The sequence below is a fragment of the Helianthus annuus genome, chromosome 6, assembly GCF_002127325.2.
Source record: "Helianthus annuus cultivar XRQ/B chromosome 6, HanXRQr2.0-SUNRISE, whole genome shotgun sequence".
In the NCBI taxonomy this organism is placed as follows: domain Eukaryota; kingdom Viridiplantae; phylum Streptophyta; class Magnoliopsida; order Asterales; family Asteraceae; genus Helianthus; species Helianthus annuus.
In genome coordinates this window covers 102680341-102700384 of record NC_035438.2, presented here as the reverse complement: position 1 = coordinate 102700384, position 20044 = coordinate 102680341, and the positions used below count along the sequence as shown (strand labels likewise).

The 20044-nt window shown below is 40.0% G+C and overlaps 1 protein-coding gene across 1 annotated transcript; it reads left to right on the top strand.

The window, feature by feature from the left end:
- Positions 1-7914: 7914 nt before the first annotated feature.
- Positions 7915-10467, top strand: LOC118479798. Its single transcript, XM_035974587.1, has 2 exons — positions 7915-9747; positions 9831-10467. The coding sequence occupies exons 1-2, from the start codon at positions 9727-9729 to the stop codon at positions 10356-10358; spliced, it is 549 nt and encodes a 182-aa protein (XP_035830480.1). The 5' UTR covers positions 7915-9726; the 3' UTR covers positions 10359-10467.
- Positions 10468-20044: the final 9577 nt, after the last annotated feature.

Genomic DNA, 20044 nt, shown 5'->3' with positions numbered 1-20044 from the left:
CGTTTAGAAAATTATCCGTAACTCATCTCAAGAAACCGTTTGCACCGTTGAACTCCTTGGATTTTTAGGAAAAAAACTATGGAAAATCCCGAAAAAGGTTTTTGACATTATATATCATTGGAATCGTAATCTCGAGACAAATCTAACGGTATAATTTAGTAAAAACAGTTTTCAGAAAAATTTTGTACGGTTTTATCAGTCTACAACGTTAAAATGTCGAACATGTCTAAGTTGAATGAGCTTTTGAGAATGGAATATGAGGTTGGCACAACCAACAAACCACCTAAGATGATGAAGGTGGAGAACTATTTGACATGGAAAGATAGGTTTCAATCCTTCATTGAATATCAGGACACTCGCATGTGGATCTGTATTGTAGATGGTTACACAAACTCAACACATGACTTTGAGGGCAGACCACGTGTCACAGCCTATGTGAACATGCAGGAAGCTGATAAGAAAATGTATGAGGCTGAAAAAAGAGCCTTGGCTGCTATCAAGATGTCCTTACCTGATAGCATCAAACATACCTTTAAGAAGTACACTACTTCAAAGGAAATGTGGGATGCACTAGAGAAGAGATATGAAGGAAATCCTGATGTCAAGAAGAACAAAGTTGATCTACTGAAGAAGCAGTTTGCTGTATTTAAGTACATGAAAAATGAGTCACTTGAGGACATCATCACTCGATACTACCATCTGATGTCAGAATTGGACAATTATGATGTAGATTGCTATACTGACATAGAGAAAAATGACAAGCTGCTTAATGCTCTACCTGCTAAATGGGATATCTACACTCTCATGAGCAAGGGAGAAGCAAATTATGAGACAAAGGAACTGGAAGAAGTAGTTGGAAAGCTAAGAGCTTATGAGCTCAGTATGAAGAAGAAAGACACTGGATATGATCAGGTTCAAGATCTAGGGATTTACAATGGGCTTACATCTTCTTCATCTCATGATGCTTCTAGCGACTCTGCCACTGCTTTTCTTTCGTGTGAGAATAAGCAGGTCACAGTGAATGAGGATGGTGATGTATGTTTTGTAGCTGCTTCAGGAGGATCAACAGGAGCCAAGAGAACATCAGCTTCTAAGCAAAGTAGTAATGCAAAGTCGATGCCTATGAGTGTGAAGTCTGCTGAAGAACATCTTGCTCTACTTGCTTCGTTGTTGCTTCGTATGAGAACTACATTCAGGGGAAGATATCTGATCCTGCTACTTTAGATGAAGATTATGATTAGATTGACCCTGATGATCTAGAAGAGATGGATTTGCAATGGCAGATGGCCATGATTTCGAGACGTGTGAAGAGGTTCATGAACAGAACTGGAAGGAAGTTTGTAGGAAAGAGCGTTGGTTTTGACAAGGCCAAAGTCCGGTGCTTTAACTGTCAAAGTTATGGTCATTTCGCTAGGGAATACCAAAAACAAAAGCGTGAGACTTCGAGTCAGAGTTCAAACAATAGGAATGCATCAAACAACTCTAACTCAAGGGCGTTGATCTCTACTGCAAGAGAGGGTTCATATGACTAGAGTATTCATTTGGAAAATGATGATAATGTCACTCAAGCATTCATGGCAGAGATTGTACCCCTTGATGATGTTGAAGCTAACGTGAATGTTGAAGTTGAGAAAGAAAGTGAAGCTAAGGTAGAAAAGGCTAATCAGACTACTGAAGCTGAAGAGGAAAAGCCAAAGTCTGACCATGAAAGGGAAGCTGAAGAGAGAGATGCAAAATACAAAAGAATGGAAGCTCAACTTGCTGCTCTCATGGCCAACTCAGACAAGTCAACAGGAGAGGTAAGTAACTCTGCTACTTCTGTTTGTTTAAAATGTCGTGAATTACAGGGTGAAGTTGACAGGTTGTCAACACAAAACAAAAGTCTGGTAAACGAGATTTCTAACATAAAAGAATCAAACTTTTTTTTTTTTGCTAAAAGAAACGAGATGTTATATCTGAACAAGATAAAAGGCTATGAGCTGAAATTGAAGTTTTAACCTGCAAACTAAACGAAAAACTTCAAGTCATAGACTTAGCTCATGACATGATGGGTGAGAAAACAAAAGAGATTTCTGAAAAATGCAAAGAGTTGTCAGATGCACAACTCAAAATTGTAGAACTTGAAAAGAAATTGGGTCAATTCAGTGACTCTACTTTTGTTATGAAACACATGATGGGTGGGTTAAAGAAGAGTAATGACAAGACCAGTGTGGGATTCCGGGGGTTTAATGAAGTCCCACCTCCTCTTAGTCATGATTATTCTTTCTTACATGATGAGGATGAGCTCACAGACTTTTTGTCAACATCACCAAGTAATTCCACATCAAGTCAAGGTGATGTGTATGAGAGTGTTGATGCTAAGAAGGATAATAACAGCAAACCTGTTTTGAAAAAAGAAAAATTCATCTCCTAAAAACAAAAATCCGAATTTTGCTAAAAAGGTTAATTTTGTTCAAGGAAGTGACATGAAAAACGAAACAGCTGTTATCGAAAATGAATTAAATGTAGAGTTTGCTAAAAACAAAAACAAAGAAACATCTGATATTAAGCAAACTGAACAAAATCCTTCCAAGGCATCATCATCAAAACCAGAATCTAGTTCAAAGGCTTCAGTTGAGAAGTCTTCGAAAAAGAGATCGTGCTTTAAATGTCACACAAAGGGACATGTAGCTAGCTGCTGTCCTAACAAAAGGGTTGAAGCACAAGTTAGTGAGAAACAGAGAGAAAAATCACCAGAAAAGAAAGGTGATAAAAAGGAGAGAGAGTCTAACTCTCCAAAGAAATCTGCTCCTAAGCAACAAGAGGGTGTTGCTGGTGATGTAGATAAGGCTGAAAAACGAACTCCTCAAGTTCCTCGTTTTCAAATAAATCAACCAAGATTTCGGCCTGAATCTACATCAGGCAGATATGAGAGACCTAGAAGTAGTTCACCAAGAATGAACAATCTAAATTCAAATAATTTCAGAAGTCAAGGTCAATATCAAAATCGATGCCAAAATAATGGTGGTCGAACTTTTTACAACAATGGCTTTAGAAATTACAACAATCAAGCTTCTTGGAATCAAAACTCAAGATTTCAAAGGTCACATAGTCCAAACACATATAGGAACCCTCAGGACCAGAGACCTTATGGAAATCATGCCCCATTTCCATCAACAGGTCCAAGATCCAAGACTCGAGTTAGGAGTGATGGATATTGGATGGATGTTCCTGTAGTTGGTGAATCTGGACGACCCAAGACCATCAAGGCTTGGGTCCCCCAATCTAACTAATCTTTTGGTTGGTGTGTGCAGGAGCTGCTAAGGAGGATTATCAACTTATGGTATGTTGATAGTGGCTGCTCTAGGCACATGACGGGGGATGCGTGGTTGTTTTCTGAATTTGAAGATTATGATGGTGGACATGTAAATTTTGCTGGTGCTAAAGGTGGTAGGATTACTGGACGAGGAAAAGTGACGAATGGGAAGATCACGTTGGACAAAGTGAACTATGTTGAGCAGCTTAAACACAATCTGATGAGCGTGTCACAAGTCTGCGACAAGGGTCACTCGGTCCATTTTACAAAGTCTGAGGCATTGGTGTTGAAACCGGGTTTGGTTATTCCAGATGATTGGACAGTAATGCATGCACCAAGGAAAAATGATACTTATGTCATGGACATGGGTGCCAAGGATCCGACTGCAGTGGTGGCGTGTTTGCTGTCAAAAGCATCTGAAGCTGAATCTATGTTGTGGCACAGATGCATGGCCCATATTCACTACCGCAAAATGAATTACATTTTTAAAAATGAGTTAGTGAAAGGGGTTCCATTGCTGAGGTTTCAAGTGGAAGATAAATGTCTTCCATGTCAAAAGGGAAAACAACACAAGAAACCTCATAAGTCTAAAACAGTAAATTCCATTAATGCCCCTTATGAATTACTTCACATGGATTTATTCGGTCCAGTGAACGTGAGGAGCATAGGTGGAAAGTACTATTGTCTTGTTGTTACTGATGATTACTCACGTTATTCATGGGTTTTCTTTTTAGGTACAAAAGATGAGACAACGGAGATGCTGGTAGATCTTTTTACAAAATTGGAAAACGTTCAAGATGCAAGGATCAAGAGGATAAGGAGTGATAATGGCACGGAGTTCAAGAATCGGATTCTGGATCTCTATTGTCTTCGAAAGGGAATAGAACATCAATATTCTGCTCCTTATACGCCACAACGGAATGGAGTCGCTGAGAGGAAAAACAGGACGTTGATTGAAGCTGCTAGGACTATGCTTTCAGATTCAAAGCTACCAGTTCTTTTCTGGGGAGAAGCTGTGAATACAGCTTGCTACGTCCTAAACAAAGTTTTAACCGTTAAACGCTTTAACAGAACTTGTCATGAACTTATGTTTAACGAGAATCCAAACTCAACAGGCTTTGAACCATTTGGATTACCCTGCACCATTGTGCGAAACAAACATAAACAAAAATTCGGTGAGGTGGCTGACGAAGGCTACTTTCTAGGTTATGTGCCTGGCACACCGAATAACAGGGTTTTCAATCTAAAAACTGGTAAAATTGAGGTTGTTTACAATGTTGAAATTACTACATACAAACCTCAACAATCAACAAATGGTCCTGATATATTATATGATTATGCAAGTGTGTTTAAATCATTTAATATTCCTGAGATTTCTGATGCAGATGATTTTCAGTTGATTCAAACAGTGATATGTGAAGATGATGAAGGCGAGTTCATGCCTAGATCGAATGTTGATATGTCAGATGCTCCAGAAACTTCCCAAGGTGCTGCTGATCCTGATTCAAGTGATAGTGACTCTGAACCCATTCAGGGGGAGGATTTCATTAATACGTGTGTGAATCAGAATATTCAAGGGGAGGTTGGATCAAACCTGGGTGATAATCTAGAAGTTGACGCTATTGCTACTGTTTTGGTCAAAAATTACCGAAGTAATAAAGTGATCAAATTAGTTAAGTGAGGTAGTGTGCTAGAAATATGTGTGAAAAATATGTTAACCAAGTTAAAAACAAAAAAAACAGTTTCAGGATACGGCTCGGGATATAGAGCTGTATCTATGATCAAACAATGAGCAAAAAAGTAAAGGTTGACACGTGATGTACGAGGAAAGCCCTTGATCAATTTAGATCGCCGGCACAAAACCTCGGGAGCTGACAATCGCAGCTGCCTTGTTCTTCTATTTCTTCAAATATCAGGATACAGTGCAGGATGTGGTGCGGATCAATTAAGTGTTACAATGTAATTCGATTACAAGTGTTTGTGTGTAGTGACTGCTGAAAGCTAGAGAGCAAAAGTGTCCGAGAGTGTGTGTGAAAATTGTGTGCCTTAATCTGATCCGCCCCCATCTATTTATAGTAAAATAAATGCAACAAACTATCCTAAATAACCGGGATCTGGTGAATATTCCCCACTCGAACGTTGTAGACCTGGGCTTTCGGGTTCAACATCTCTCACATAACAGATACGCCCGAGTCTTGAGGAGAAGAAGTCCATCTGACCGTTAGTAACCCACAACATCCAACCTGCACGTGGTTAATTTAATTAACCCCAGAATATCGCCCAGGATGTTAGCCATATCCTAATCCAGTATCCTGATCACAAGCAAAAAACCAAAAGCAGGATATTAGTCAGGATACGTTCGCTCAGAAAATGACCCATAACAATTGTCCCCAAATATTTCTGTTGGTATACCAATCCAACGGATATATTTTAAAAATTCTATCTCGTAAATCAAGGTAATTAAATCGAGGCGGCGGTCAAGATCACATCATAACTTCCAACGCGCTTTTAACTCGATGGAGATCTACAATGCTCCTATATCTTCTCTCTTCTTGTTTGAAAAGCAGATATCTCCATCGAAGTCTCCAGGTAATTCCCTACTTCTCATTCATCTTCTATCAATCTTTCCTTCTTTATCTACAATGGCCACTGGAACTTGTTCCCAAACCGGTGAATCATCCGAGATCTTCATTCAGCAGAATCTTCTCAAAAATCCCGAGAAGGAAGTCTGTGCCTTTGATAACGCAGACATTGCGGCTTTGAGATCCTCCGGTGCTTTCCCCGATAACACGGTCTTTAGACCGTTCGATCGATCAATTCGATCGGATGTTTCTTCTACTGATTGGGTCTGTTTCCCAGCATACCCTTTTTCGCTAGGTCTTCGATACCCTTTTCCCGAATTTATGATGCAATTCTTCCGGACCACCGGTATCTCCTTTGCTCAGACTATGCCCATGGTCTGGAGGGTATTAATCGTACTCAACCAAATAAAAAATCTTCACTGTCCCAACCTTTGTATCGAAGATCTGCCAATCGCTTACCGTCTTCGATCTCATGGTTCTAGCCGGTTTTTGCTTTTTTCGACTTCCAACAAACCCCTTATTCTTAAAGCCACCAACAACGAAGACGGATGGCAACGCAAGTTCTTCTTCGTCAAACGAGACTCCATTGATGAGGGTGCTAGCCTTCCGGTGGAGTGGTTAACCACCGGTAGTACCATGAATGTTCCCATGTACCTTTAGACTTCTGTCTTTTGCTAATATCCTCCTTTTTGATCCTTTTGCAGTAAATTTCAAGGAAGTAGCTCCCCCTACTACGGAATCAGAGAAAAGAATCAAAATTGTCTACCAATTACTTGCAAGTGACAGGAGTTTTACCACACATATCCCGAGTTCCAGTCAATACTCATCATCTGAAATGTCTGGTAAGGATTACTTTAAAAATAATTAATTAGCACAATATAATATAATGAAGGGTAATAAAGATGTAAGACTTTTCCCTTTGCGCAGCACCAGCCAAGATCCCTGAAGTCTTTGACCTCGACGAGCTGGACAGTTATCCTGATCAGGTTCAAATCAAGAAGGAACCTAGTCCTAAGGCCACGGCCTCATCCAAACCCAGCAGTTCTAAGGCCATCGTTGTCACACCCCCAAAATCCACCTGCGGAGTATCACCGCTTGGGAGCGTGACTGACCAGGATCAAGCCACCAATCATATAGAACAATACATATAATAAGATTAATTGCCGTTAAACCAAACCAAATCCGTATGAAAGGTGTTCCAAAACATAAGTAAGTTATCATAGTTTAGCGGAAGCGTATAAGTAAACCCAATATAAATAAGTATGTAATGTCATAGAGTGTTCAACAAACAATCACGATCCAAGCCCACAACGACCAGCTCCTCCCTGTGCAAGCTCCATGTATCTAACGACCTGCAAGGCATGTAACAGAGGATCAACAACTAGTTGAGCGAGTTCACAGAAAGTAAATGCGTAATAGTAAGTTCGTATGTAACAAGTGGCTCTACTGGGCCGATAGTACGTTCTATTGGTGGGGGCTTCCCATGTTGTATATCCACTAGACTATTCGTAACCATGAGTATCCTTCACAACCGAGGATAGTAGTAAGTATAAATACACGTAGGTTTTACGTGAGTATCCTTCACAACCGAGGATAGTAGTAAGTATAAGTACACGCAGGTTTTACGTGAGTATCCTTCACAACCGAGGATAGTAGTAAGTATAAGTACACGTAGGTTTTACGTGAGTATCCTTCACAACCGAGGATAGTAGTAAATATAAGTATACGTATATTGTAAGTATGTGTCCTGCACAACCGAGGACAGTGAGTAGCATAAGTATGTGTCCTGCACAACCGAGGACAGTGAGTAGCATAAGTATGTGTCCTGCACAACCGATGACAATGGTATGGTAGTCTAGTATTTGTGTCAGTACGAATCTATTCAACCTTATTCCTTCAATCCCATTCCCAAACCCTTGGGAATCCCATGCCTTAGTAAGGGTGTGAACTCACCTTGGTTTGCTCGGTATGTTATGTTAGGTTACTTGTTCCAGGCTGGTCAACCAAACCCTACTGTGGTTACCGAACATAGTCAGTTTCGTATACACGTAAATCTGGTATACTCTTTGCACATTATGCAAGTAATGAACAAGTATACACATACTATTGCACAATTTATAACAAGTATGCGGGCCATATATATTTATTCACGTTACAAGTTCATATCTCACAATGGCATATACTAACAATTCGGTTCTTATACAAGTAGTCATGCAAGTTCCCAAAATCAATTAACTAACATCAATTTAAGATAGTCCACCAAGGGCATCGGCCCACTATTGAAAAATCGGTCCACTTACAACTCCTTGTTGTCAGGCGGTGTATTGAAGTTTGTTATATTCCCATGCTATTAGTTGGTCAAAGTTTAGTAATAATAAAGATCATATGCACAACCGCCACAGTAACAATAAAATAAAATAAAAGAATCCGGTTGACACTTTAGTATTAAAGGGGCCGAATAAGTAACCAATACCCACCTTTGGGCCGCCCAAACCCTACCAATCGGAGGTCACAAGGAATTTCCTAATCTCACCTGTAATTGACCGCCCATTACTACCAATCACTTGCTTAATAATACTGATTTATCTTTATGGAACATTGTGTAGCCTAAAAACATATATATACTAGCCGACAATTTCATGTGCACTTTTCCCACACAATCCCATGTAATTCAAAGCATGTTGGCCGACATTTGTTAACCCATCACATGTACTGTTAATTGACCTTTAGTATATTTGAGTGTGCACTATGCTATTGATTTCGATTGGACCCCCCCCCTTTACTCAGCCGCCAATTCCATGCACTATTCATAAAGTTACATGCAAATCAAATAATAAAAAAAAGATGTTGGCTGACAATTGCTAAAATCACATGCACTGTTTGTTAGACTTTTGATGTTATTATCACTTGTGTAGTGTGCCACCGTTTAATGAAACCAATGACACACAACCATTTCAATCCCAATTCGTATAGCCTTCCACGTGATGATATTACAACAAATATTGAGTGTAACCGAATGATTGGGCCGTTTAAAGTCTAGTTATTTTCATTGATGCACACTAAATTCGATGCTCACTGACATTCACATGCTTACATGAAAGCCACTGGACCTAACATTCCTACAAATCAATCCATCTAGCCGACCATAAATACAAGATTTTGTTACTCATTCAACAGTCTAATAAATCTATCATATAACTATAATATGGTTGACATATATCACGTATAAACACCCCACATGTCAATCAGGCATATAAACAAGATTAAATGAACAAGATTCATTGCGAGTACAATACACTAACCACAAGTTTGCTCCAAAAGGACGATGTTTCGAAGGGGGTTTATTCACTGCCGTCGCACAACCATTAGAGAGTTTAGGGTTTGAGTTTATGAATACTAACCAGTCACGTAATCCTTTTGTGCGTGAATATAGTGTATGGTAACCGGCCCCCTAATCAAAACAATCGCCCACTTGGACTTCTACTCGGCCCAACCTCTATTTTTGTGAATGATGGCCCAACTACTACTTCAATGCATAAAGTGTGTGTACGTGTGGATGATATCCCTAGCCAGCCCATGAGTTAAGTAACAAGGTCCAAGTAATCAGCCCACAATCGCTTTTTAATACAATACACATACATATCAGATAGACACTTATAATGCACGTCACGTATATAACCAATGCTTCGTGAACGAGTATTAAGTTGAGTGGAAACCTTGGAAACTCGGGTTGTCACAATCGTCATTCCCAAACCTTCACCAGCTACCAGGCCCCGGAGTTCAAGCTCCCGTAAAATCTCTGATACATTCCCCTATGAGAATTACGGGTTCATCGAAGCAAGCGGATTTATGACTTCTTTTCTCAACCAGGTCAGTATCCTTGAACCGTATCCTGCAACTTATATTCCTTATAAGTATTCTCTAAAATCAATACCTGTCCTCTTAATTTGCAGGGTCTCGAACCTCTGGTTTACTTATATCAGGAATCCTGTGGGCTCAACAAGACGCTTGAATCCAAATTGAAGAAAGCTGAAGTCACCATCTCTGATCAGGGCATGATTGTAGCCGCCAAATCTCGGCACTACGAGGAGAAGTACAAGGCTATGACCCAAGAACACCAGACCACTCTTAATAAAGCTGCTCTTCAAGCTCAGAGCGATCTTGATGCTGCCCATGCTCAACATAAACAGGATATGGTCAGCTACCGGGAAAGCCTCAAAAGTTCCGTCGTCATTTCTCTCCTCCAGGCCAGGCTAAAGATGGCCTACGAAGCCAAAACACTAGGCTTCGAATGCCCTTCTTGGGACATCAGTCCTTGGGAAACAAAGCTAAAGAACCTTGGCAGCACCTCTATCAAACCTGCTGCTGAAGAATCTTCAAAAGCAGTTGAAAAACCAACCGGTGCTGAGAAGGATGCTGAGGTGGATCCCGAGACGGATGCTACTGAAACTACTATGAACGAAGAAGGCGCTGCTTCCTAAAACTTATTTTCTTTAAATTTGAGAATTATGCTTTCGTTTGAACAATTTTATTTCTTATCCTATGAACAGTTTCTATTTCGGTATTAAGACAATGTGATAGCCGGAGGTGGATGGGTCCTAGGTTTTAGGATGAAACCTTCGGTTATCAACTGGTATTGCTTATCTCCAATAAATTCGCCTTTTAATTGACTTGTTATTGTTTTCTGTATTTCTCGGTATGGATTTTAGCTTTGCAAAATTTTGTACAACTATCTTTTGAAAATATCCTGATCAATATACTCAGTGATATATTATGAAAAACTTTTATAGAATTTCTAAAAACTCAATCAACTTTAGAGAAAACTTCTAAAGAATAAAAGATAGTCCATTTTCCAAAACCTGTTTTGACAATACTTGTTTGTTCAAGGTTTTAATTTCAAACTAGTATTACTTCCAAATATTTTAATCAAATATCCTGAAACATATTTTGAAAATACATTTTGAGAATATATCCCGATAATTTATTCTAATCAGGATGCTTAAGCTTTTGTCAAACATAGTTTCAAAAACTCAAATGATTTAAATAACGTCTACAAAGGAAAGATCATACCAGGAATAGAGTGTAACCATATTCTCAAACTTCAATCCTTTTGCAACTTTTCCAACGAAGATGTCCCCTGTCTGAGACACTTAGTGTACTAGGTCCAAGCTTTATCTTTTGAGCTTTATACAATTGCCTCAGTAGGAATGTCCCCTGTGCATAATGTCCTCGAATACTTAGAAATTTCCTGGAAATTAGTTCCAATTGTATAGGCAATTTTTTGTGTTACAGGGGTAAAACCCAAAATATTCTGGAGATAAATCTTTCGTATTCCGGGGGAAATCCCAAATTTTCGTGCGCTACAGGCGGGAGTGTATAAACTCTAAGACTTAGAAAGGTGAAAACCTTTAAACCTTAGAGAGTATGAAAATACCCTTTCGTGAGAGAGGGTGATCAATCCTCATATACCTTTAGGATTCAGGATATAGCCAATAGTAACGAAGTTGTCAGCCACTTTTACATGAACTGGTCCCGCCACCTTGAACTATTCCCGAATAACTTGCGCTCCAGGCGGGGTGTTTAAACCCAATTCGGAAGAAAGGTGAATACCTTTAAACCTGTGAAGGGATCAGGATCCCTTAAACGTGAGAGAGAGGGCCAATCCTCTAATCTTCCAAAGTATCCTGAGTGTGTATCCTGATGCTATATCCCGAAGTATATTCTGCAAAACCATTAAAAGCTAAGGTGGGTGTTAGCCTGGCTAACACCCCTCCGATGCTTAAGTCAGTAATAGATTCAAAATAGCAAATGATATCAAAAGTTAATAAGGGATACAAAATTCATACCATCCTGAGCTGGAATTTAAGTTCCATAGTCACTTGAAATAGAGTTTCAAATGTATAGCATTCCAAGACCTCGGTAGCATATCCCCCTCTATATTCTTGAGTCGGTATGTTCCTTTTCCTGATTCTGACTCAACCTCGTAGGGTCCTTCCCTACTCGGAGCCAACTTTCCCTCAGCGGGATTAGTAGTATTCTGAAAAGCTTTTCTTAACACCCAATCTCCAACTTTGAATCTTCTAGTCCTTATATTCTTATTGTATGCTCTGGATATCCTTTGTTGATATGCTGCCATCCTCAGCCTTGCTGCATCTCTTGTCTCATCAATAGTATCCAATTCCTGGCATAGGACTTCAGGATTCTGCTCAGGATCCCGTAGGTTGGATCTCGCTGTAGGTATCACCATTTCTGTCGGGATCACCGCTTCTGCATCAAACACCAAGGAAAACGGAATTTGGCCAGTTGCATTCTTCACCGTTGTCCTATCAGCCACAAAACAAAGGGTAATTCTTCTGCCCATCTTCCTTTCTTAGCCCCTAGTCTCTTTTTCAAGTTGTTAACAATTATCTTGTTCGATGATTCTGCTTGTCCATTTGCTTGAGGATGTACCGGAGTGGACGTAATCATTTTGATTCCACAACTCTTGCAGAAGTCAGTAGTCCTTTTACTTATAAATTGAGATCCGTTGTCACAGATTATCTCAGCTGGTACTCTAAACCTAGTCTGGATATTCCTTTTTATAAAGGATACCACTTCCTGATCTCTAACCTGAACAAATGCTTCTGCTTCAACCCATTTGGAGAAATAATCCGTCATTGCCAACATGAAAACCTTTCCTCCCGAAGCCTTTGGAAGCTTTCCTACTATATCCATACCCCATTTCATAAACGGCCAAGGGGAAACAATAGGATACAGCGGTTCAGCAGGCTGATGTAATATGTTACCATGTCTTTGACATGCATCACATCTTCGAGCATATTCTGTGGCATCTTTCCTCATCGTCGGCCAATAGTATCCTGTCCTTAATATTTTTGAGAATAAGGACCTGCCCCCAGTATGGTTACCACAATCCCCTTCATGTATATCCTGCAGTACTTCTTTGGTTTCGGGATCCTCGAAGCACCTCAGATATGGTCCTGCAAGAGATTTCTTATACAAAACATTATTTATAATAGTGAATCGTGATACTTTCATTCTAAAGGCTTTAGGATTCTCATTCTTTGGGATGTGTCCTTCCTTGAGATATCTCACGATTGGAGCCGTCTAGGATTTAGGGTCCTCCTCAGGATACTTATCATCAGGATCCTGAATACTTATTACTTCCTTATTCTGAGGATTCATCGCAGGATATAGGATATGTAATATTGGTATTCGGGTTCCTTCCGGTATCCTGACCGAGGATCCCCGATTCGCCAAGGCATCAGCTTCAGCATTGTCCTCTCTTGGTACCTGTTCAAGTGTAAAAATATCGAAATATCCTGCTAATTTTTTGAGAATTTCGAGATACTCGATTAACTTTTCTCCCTTAACTGCATAGGTTCCATTAAAATGATTAGTGATTAACAAAGAATCAACATATACTTGCAAAGTCTTAATATCCATATTTTTAGCCAGTTCTAATCCTGCAATTAAAGCCTCATATTCTGCCTCATTATTAGTAGCATGAAATTCACACCTAATAGCCTGGGGTTATATGTCCCCCTGTGGTGATTTTAGTAGTATACCCAGACCTACACCTCTTACATTAGATGCACCATCAGTATACAATGTCCAGTATTCTAAGTTTTCTCCTAGCTGCTGTACTTCTAAATCTACTTCATTTTGAATGTCACTACTAAAATCAGCCACAAAGTCAGCTAAAGCCTGAGACTTTATGGCATTTCTAGGCTCATATACTAAGTCATAAGCACTCAGTTTTACTGACCACTTAGCCATCCTACCTGACATCTCAGGTTTCCTAAGCACGTTTTTAACAGGATAATTTGTTCTAACATGAATCCTATGTGTCTCAAAATAATGTCTAAGTTTTGTTGATGCCATAACTAATGCTAATATCAACTTTTCTAAATGAGAATATCTAGTTTCAGCATCTAGTAAACTTTTACTAACATAATAGACAGGATATTACTAACCTTCATGGTCCTTTATAAGAACGGCACTTACAGCATTCCTTGATACAGCAAGGTATAGGGATAGTGGTTCACCATTTTCAGGCTTCATCAATAGAGGTGCAGTTGAGAGATATCTCTTCAAATCCTGCAAGGCTGCTTCATGCTTTGCTCCCCATTCGAACTTCTTATTCTTTTTGAGGATATCATAAAATTCTTTGCATTTTTTTGAGGATTTTGAAATAAACCTGTTCAATGCTGCTACTCGGCCTGTCAACCGTTGAACATCCTTCATATTTGAAGGTGATTTGATATCCAATATGGCTTTGATCTGCTTCGGGCTTGCCTCTATTCCTCTTTTGGTCACCATATATCCTAGAAACTTTCCTACCCCCACTCCAAAATGGCACTTAGCAGGATTCAGCTTCATGTTATACTGATCTAGGATATCAAATGCTCCATTAATATCCTGGAGGTGATCCTCAGCTTTTTTAGATTTCACCACCATATCATCGATGTATACCTCCATTGTGTCCCCCAGCTTATCTTTGAACATCATGTTCACCAATCTTTGGTATGTTGCACCTGCATTTTTCAAACCGAAAGGCATAGCAGTATAGCAATAAATACCTGTTGGTGTCATGAAGGCAGTATCCTCCTGGTCCGAAGGCTCCATTTGAATCTGCTGAAATCCTGAGGATGCGTCCATGAATGTTAACATCTCATGTCCGGCAGTAGCATCCACCATTGCATCAATATGAGGAAGAAGAAATGGGTCTTTAGGACAAGCCTTGTTCAAGTCCGTGTAATCTACACAGACTCTCCATTTCCCATTTTACTTCTGTACCATGACTACATTTGCCAGCCATCTTGGGAATTTGACTTCTCTGATCATTTTGGACTTCAACAATCTTTCAACTTCCTCTTGTATGATTGTATTTCGCTCAGGAGCAAACTTCCTTCTTTTTTGCTGAACAGGCTTGAACGACCTGTCAATTCCAAGCTTGTGAGTAATAATGTCTTTGGATATGCCTGTCATATCCTCATGCTTCCATGCAAATGTTGATATCCTGCACTTCAAAAAGTTAGTTAATTGTTCTTCAATATCCTGAGGGATATTGGTTCCTACGAGCACCGAGATATCAGGATTATCCTGATCTAGGATAACTTTCTTCATATCCTGCTCTGAAGCCTCCACGATATCCTGGGCCCGCATCTTTAATTGCTATGCTGGATTAGGCTTGGTTGAGGATTTCATTAAGGATGTATAGCATTCCTTCGCCTCCTGCTGATCACTATTAACTTTGACGACCCCCCAAGGAGTAGGGATCTTGATGCACTGGTGATAAGTCGATGGCACAGCCTTCATGTCATGGATCCATGGCCTGCCTAGTATGATGTTATAGCAGGATGGGGAGTCCATCACACAGAAGCGTTGTATCGAGTTGACCCCTTCAACATATACTGGTAACTTTATCTCTCCTACGGTATTCCTAGCTTCTCCACTGATACCAACGAGCACAGTGGACTTTGAAGTAATATCCATCGGAGATACATTCATCCTTTTCAATGTTTCCAGCTGAATTATGTTAACGGAGCTACCATTGTCCACCAATATCCTGCGTACAAAATGGTTAGCAACATATAATGTTATTACAAGAGCGTCGTGGTGAGGATCCTGGACAGTATCTCTGTCATCACTATCAAAAGTGATCACTTTATCGGTTGTAAGGGTAGTCATCCTAGCTGGTTTGTCCCCCCTTTCAGTCTTAGCTTCCTTTGCATGTCTCTTGGCCGCAAAATACGAAGTACCACAAATATCGGATCCTCCTGAAATAAAGTTAATTATTTTGGCATCTGCTGGGGGTGATGCTGCTCGTTCAGGATCCTGCTCAGGATCCTGCCCTTTATTCTTCTTTCTTCCCAGCAAATCCTTCAGATACCCCTTGCTTAACAGGTAGCTTATTTCTTTCCTTAGAGCAATGCAATCCTCGGTCATATGTCCGAAATCTTCATGGAAGGCACACCATTTGGATTTGTCCTTCCAATCAGCTTTCTGTTGATTCTTTCGAGGCCACCTAGCTTTGTCTCCTAAACCCTGCATAGCATACATTAACTCGGGTATATTAACAGAAAAGCAGTATTCAGATAATTCAGGATATTCTTCAGGATCCTCGTCTTCAACAACATTCACTTTCTTGTTGTCATTTCTACCATATGGCTTAGAGCGGTATGGTTTGTACGAGGATTCTGACTTCCTTTTAGTTGATTCATATGTTGAGGATGCATTCATCCTCTCTTGCATTTTCTTATCATCCTCCATTCTGATATATCTCAATGCCCTGTTACGAGCTTCGTCGAGATTCCTGCATGGGATTCATTACAAGATCCTGATAAAACTGAGAATCCTTTTGTAACCCTATCTTAAAATCCTGCACAGCTCTTGCAACATCAAGATGTGGGACATCCAAGGATTCTCAACTAAATTTGTTCACATAGTCCCTCAAAGATTCCTGAGGTCCTTGAGTTATCCTGTAAAGATCACTGGTTAGTTTCTCAAAACTCTGAGTGCAAGAAAATTGACTATTAAATAAGTTAACCAAATGAGCAAAAGAAGTGATTGGGTGAGGAGGAACGTTTAACAGCCATTTTAAGGCCGATCCTGTTAAGGTAGAGCCGAAACCCGTGCATAAGCATGCTTCCTTAAGTTCTGGAGGGATAGGGTTGATTTCCATCCTCCGTGGTTCCATCATAAAGCTTCATGTTGGGAGTTTGGAATCTTTTTGGGATTTCAGCATCACAAATAGGATGCACAAACCGAGATATCCTGTGACTGTCCTGGGATACTTCTGGGATTGGCTGGACCACCCCAGGCACACTGGATATCATGTCCTTTAGCTTCTGAAGCTCCCTAGATAACGCTGACGTCACACTGAAGTTCAAAGCCCTAGGCTGCAAGGGAGTGACAGTATCTTCAACAGGCCTGCTCGAGCTTGATTTCAAGAGTTGTATCTCTCTCATCAGCATCTGATTAGTTTCCTGCTGCTGCCTCATCTGTTCCTGTACACTACCAAACAAACTTAGAATTTCCTCATTAGAAGCTAAAACAGGACCGGATCCTTGGACATTGCGGGTGGGAATAACATCTCGAGCCACATGAATTTCAGTTCCTTGGGAAGAAGCTTGAGATCTCGGAGGAGGTGGTGGAAGCACCGAACCAATTGTTGTAGAGTTTGTAGCAGACAAGGTGGAAGAGCTCATGTTTGATCTTGAGGCCATTGAAAACAGTGTAGCAAAAAGTTTTGACAATAGGAAACCGAGTAATGATTTTACTAAAGTTTTTAGCAAAAATAGCACCACTTGCCCCACGGTGGGCGCCAAATTGTTTTGGTCAAAAATTACCGAAGTAATTAAGTGATCAAATTAGTTAAGTGAGGTATTGTGCTAGAAATATGTGTGAAAAATATGTTAACCAAGTTAATTACAAAAACAGTTTCAGGATATGGATCGGGATATAGAGCTGTATCTATGATCAAACAATGAGCAAAAAAGTAAAGGTTGACACGTGATGTACGATGAAAGCCCTTGATCAATTTAGATCGCCGGCACAAAACCTCGGGAGCTGACAATCACAGTTGCCTTGTTCTTCTATTGCTTCAAATATCAGGATACAGTGCAGGATGTGGTGCGGATCAACTAAGTGTTACAATGTAATTCGATTACAAGTGTTTGTGTGTAGGGACTGCTAAAAGCTAGAGAGCAAAAGTGTTCGAGAGTGTGTGTGAAAATTGTGTGCCTTAATCTGATCCGCCCCCATCTATTTATAGTAAAATAAATGCAACAAACTATCCTAAATAACCGGGATCCGGTGATATTCCCCACTCGAACGTTGTAGACCTAGTCTTTCGGGTTCAACGTCTCTCACATAACAGATACGCCCGAGTCTTGAGGAGAAGAAGTCCATCTGACCGTTAGTAACCCATAACATCCAACCTGCACGTGGTTAATTTAGTTAACCCCAGAATATCGCCAAGGATGTTAGTCATATCCTAATCCAATATCCTGATCACAAGCAAAAAAAACAAAAGCAGGATATTAGTCAGGATATATTCGCTCAGAAAATGACCCATAACAGCTACTACACGAGCAAATAGAGATCATCCATTTGACATGATACTTGGAGATCCTACTGCAGGTGTTCAGACGAGAAGAAGCATAGCAGCAAATTCTGAGTTATTTGTTTCGATTGAGAAGACTGGGATAGTGAATGAGTGCTTGTATAGTTGCTTTATTTCCCAAGAGGAGCCGAAGAACATTCATATGGCTCTTAAAGACAATTCATGGGTTGAAGCTATGCAAGAGGAATTGGCCCAGTTTGCAAAGTTGAAGGTTTGGGAGTTAGTGGACCTTCCTAAAGGTGAAAGAGAGATTGGCACTAAGTGGGTATTTAGGTGCAAGAAGGATGAAAGAGGTATTGTCACACGCAACAAAGCTCGACTGGTGGTGAAAGGTTTCAATCAGCAAGAAGGGATTGATTACAATGAGGTGTTTGCACCAGTGGCAAGGTTAGAGGCAATTCATTTGTTTCTGGCTTTCGCTTCTTTCAAGGGCTTTAAAGTTTACCAACTAGACGTGAAGAGTGCATTTCTTTACGGGAAAGTCCAAGAAGTGGTGTATGTCTCACAGCCAGATAGGTTCGTTGATCCAGACTATCCAAATCGAGTGTACAAACTTGATAAGGCTTTGTATGGGTTACATCAAGCTCCCAGCGCGGTACGAGACACTGTCTATACGTCTACTCAAAATTGGTTTTGAAAGAGGTTAGATTGACAGTACACTGTTCATTTAGAGAAAGAAGGAAGATTTTCTGCTGGTACAGGTATACGTGGATGACATCATCTTTGGGTCATTAGACGAGAACATGTGTAAAGAGTTTGAACAGGTGATGAAGGGCAAGTTTGAAATGAGTGCTATGGGTAAGCTGTCTTACTTTCTGGGATTACAAGTTGAACAGAAGGAGGATGGGATGTTTATTCATCAAACAAAGTATGTGTATGACAATTTTGAGTCGGTTCAAAATGAATGATTGCTCTACTTTCAACACACCCATATGCGAGAATCACAATCTCCGCCCAGATCATGAAAGTACTGAAGATGTTGATCCAACACAATACAGGGCAATGATTGGTTCTCTAATGTACTTGACTGCTTCAAGACCTGACATTATGTTTCTCATATGCTTGTGTGCCAGATATCAGGTAAATCCGAAAGAGTTACACATGAAAGCAGTGAAGCGTATTCTTCGTTACTTGAAGGGGAAACCTAAACTTGGGTTGTGGTATCCAACTGATAGTGATTTAAGGTTCGTTGCTTACACTGATTCTGAATTTGGAGGATGCAAATCAAACAGAAAGTCTACAACAGGTGCTTGTCAGTTCTTAGGAGGCAGGATTGTGTCTTGGCAATGCAAGAAGCAATCTTGTGTGTCTACCTCTACGTGTGAAGCTGAATATATTGTTGTGAGTAGCTGTTGCTCTCAGGTTCTCTGGATTCAACAGCAGATGCGCGATTACGGTTTGGATTTCACTCGTACTCCTATTATGATTGATAATAATGCCACTATATCAATCACAAACAATCCCGTAAAGCACAGTAGAACTAAACATATTGACATACGTCATCACTTTATACGGGATTGTGCTGAAAAGCGACTAATTGAACTACACCAAGTCGATACACTAGATAACCTTGCTGATCTTTACACTAAAGCTTTTGATCGAGCTCGCTTTGAATACTTGGTCGAATTCAACGGGATAAGGAATCCTGAATAACTGGTTTTTCATAAGAATTTTTGTAAATAGTTTACTGCTTTCTTAAAAAATCAAAAATACAAAAACATTGGAAAAATCAAAAACATAAAAAAGATAGAAAATCAAAAATGAGTTCTCACTGTGTGAAAAAGAAGAAATGATAGTACATCAACAAGTTAGACTGTCACACTCAAACTGAATTAAATTGCTTAAGTGTGATAGCAGCTTCATGCGTTGATAGATTGCCAAAATCTGAAGTTTTGATAGATTGCCAGTAGGCAAAAGCATGAAATAATCAACTTACCAATGTGATATAAACCTAAATGCACTGAGTATGAGTGGGGAACACATGCGTTGATAGATTGCCAAAATCTGAAGTTTTGGGTCTGTATACTGTTATTTCATCTA

Bases quoted from the DNA above. Each gene is read 5' to 3' on its own strand.
- LOC118479798 (XM_035974587.1), top strand. From the start codon at position 9,727: ATGACTTCTTTTCTCAACCAG. The intron at 9,748-9,830 runs GTCAGTATCCTT...CTTAATTTGCAG, and splicing joins TGACTTCTTTTCTCAACCAG to GGTCTCGAACCTCTGGTTTA.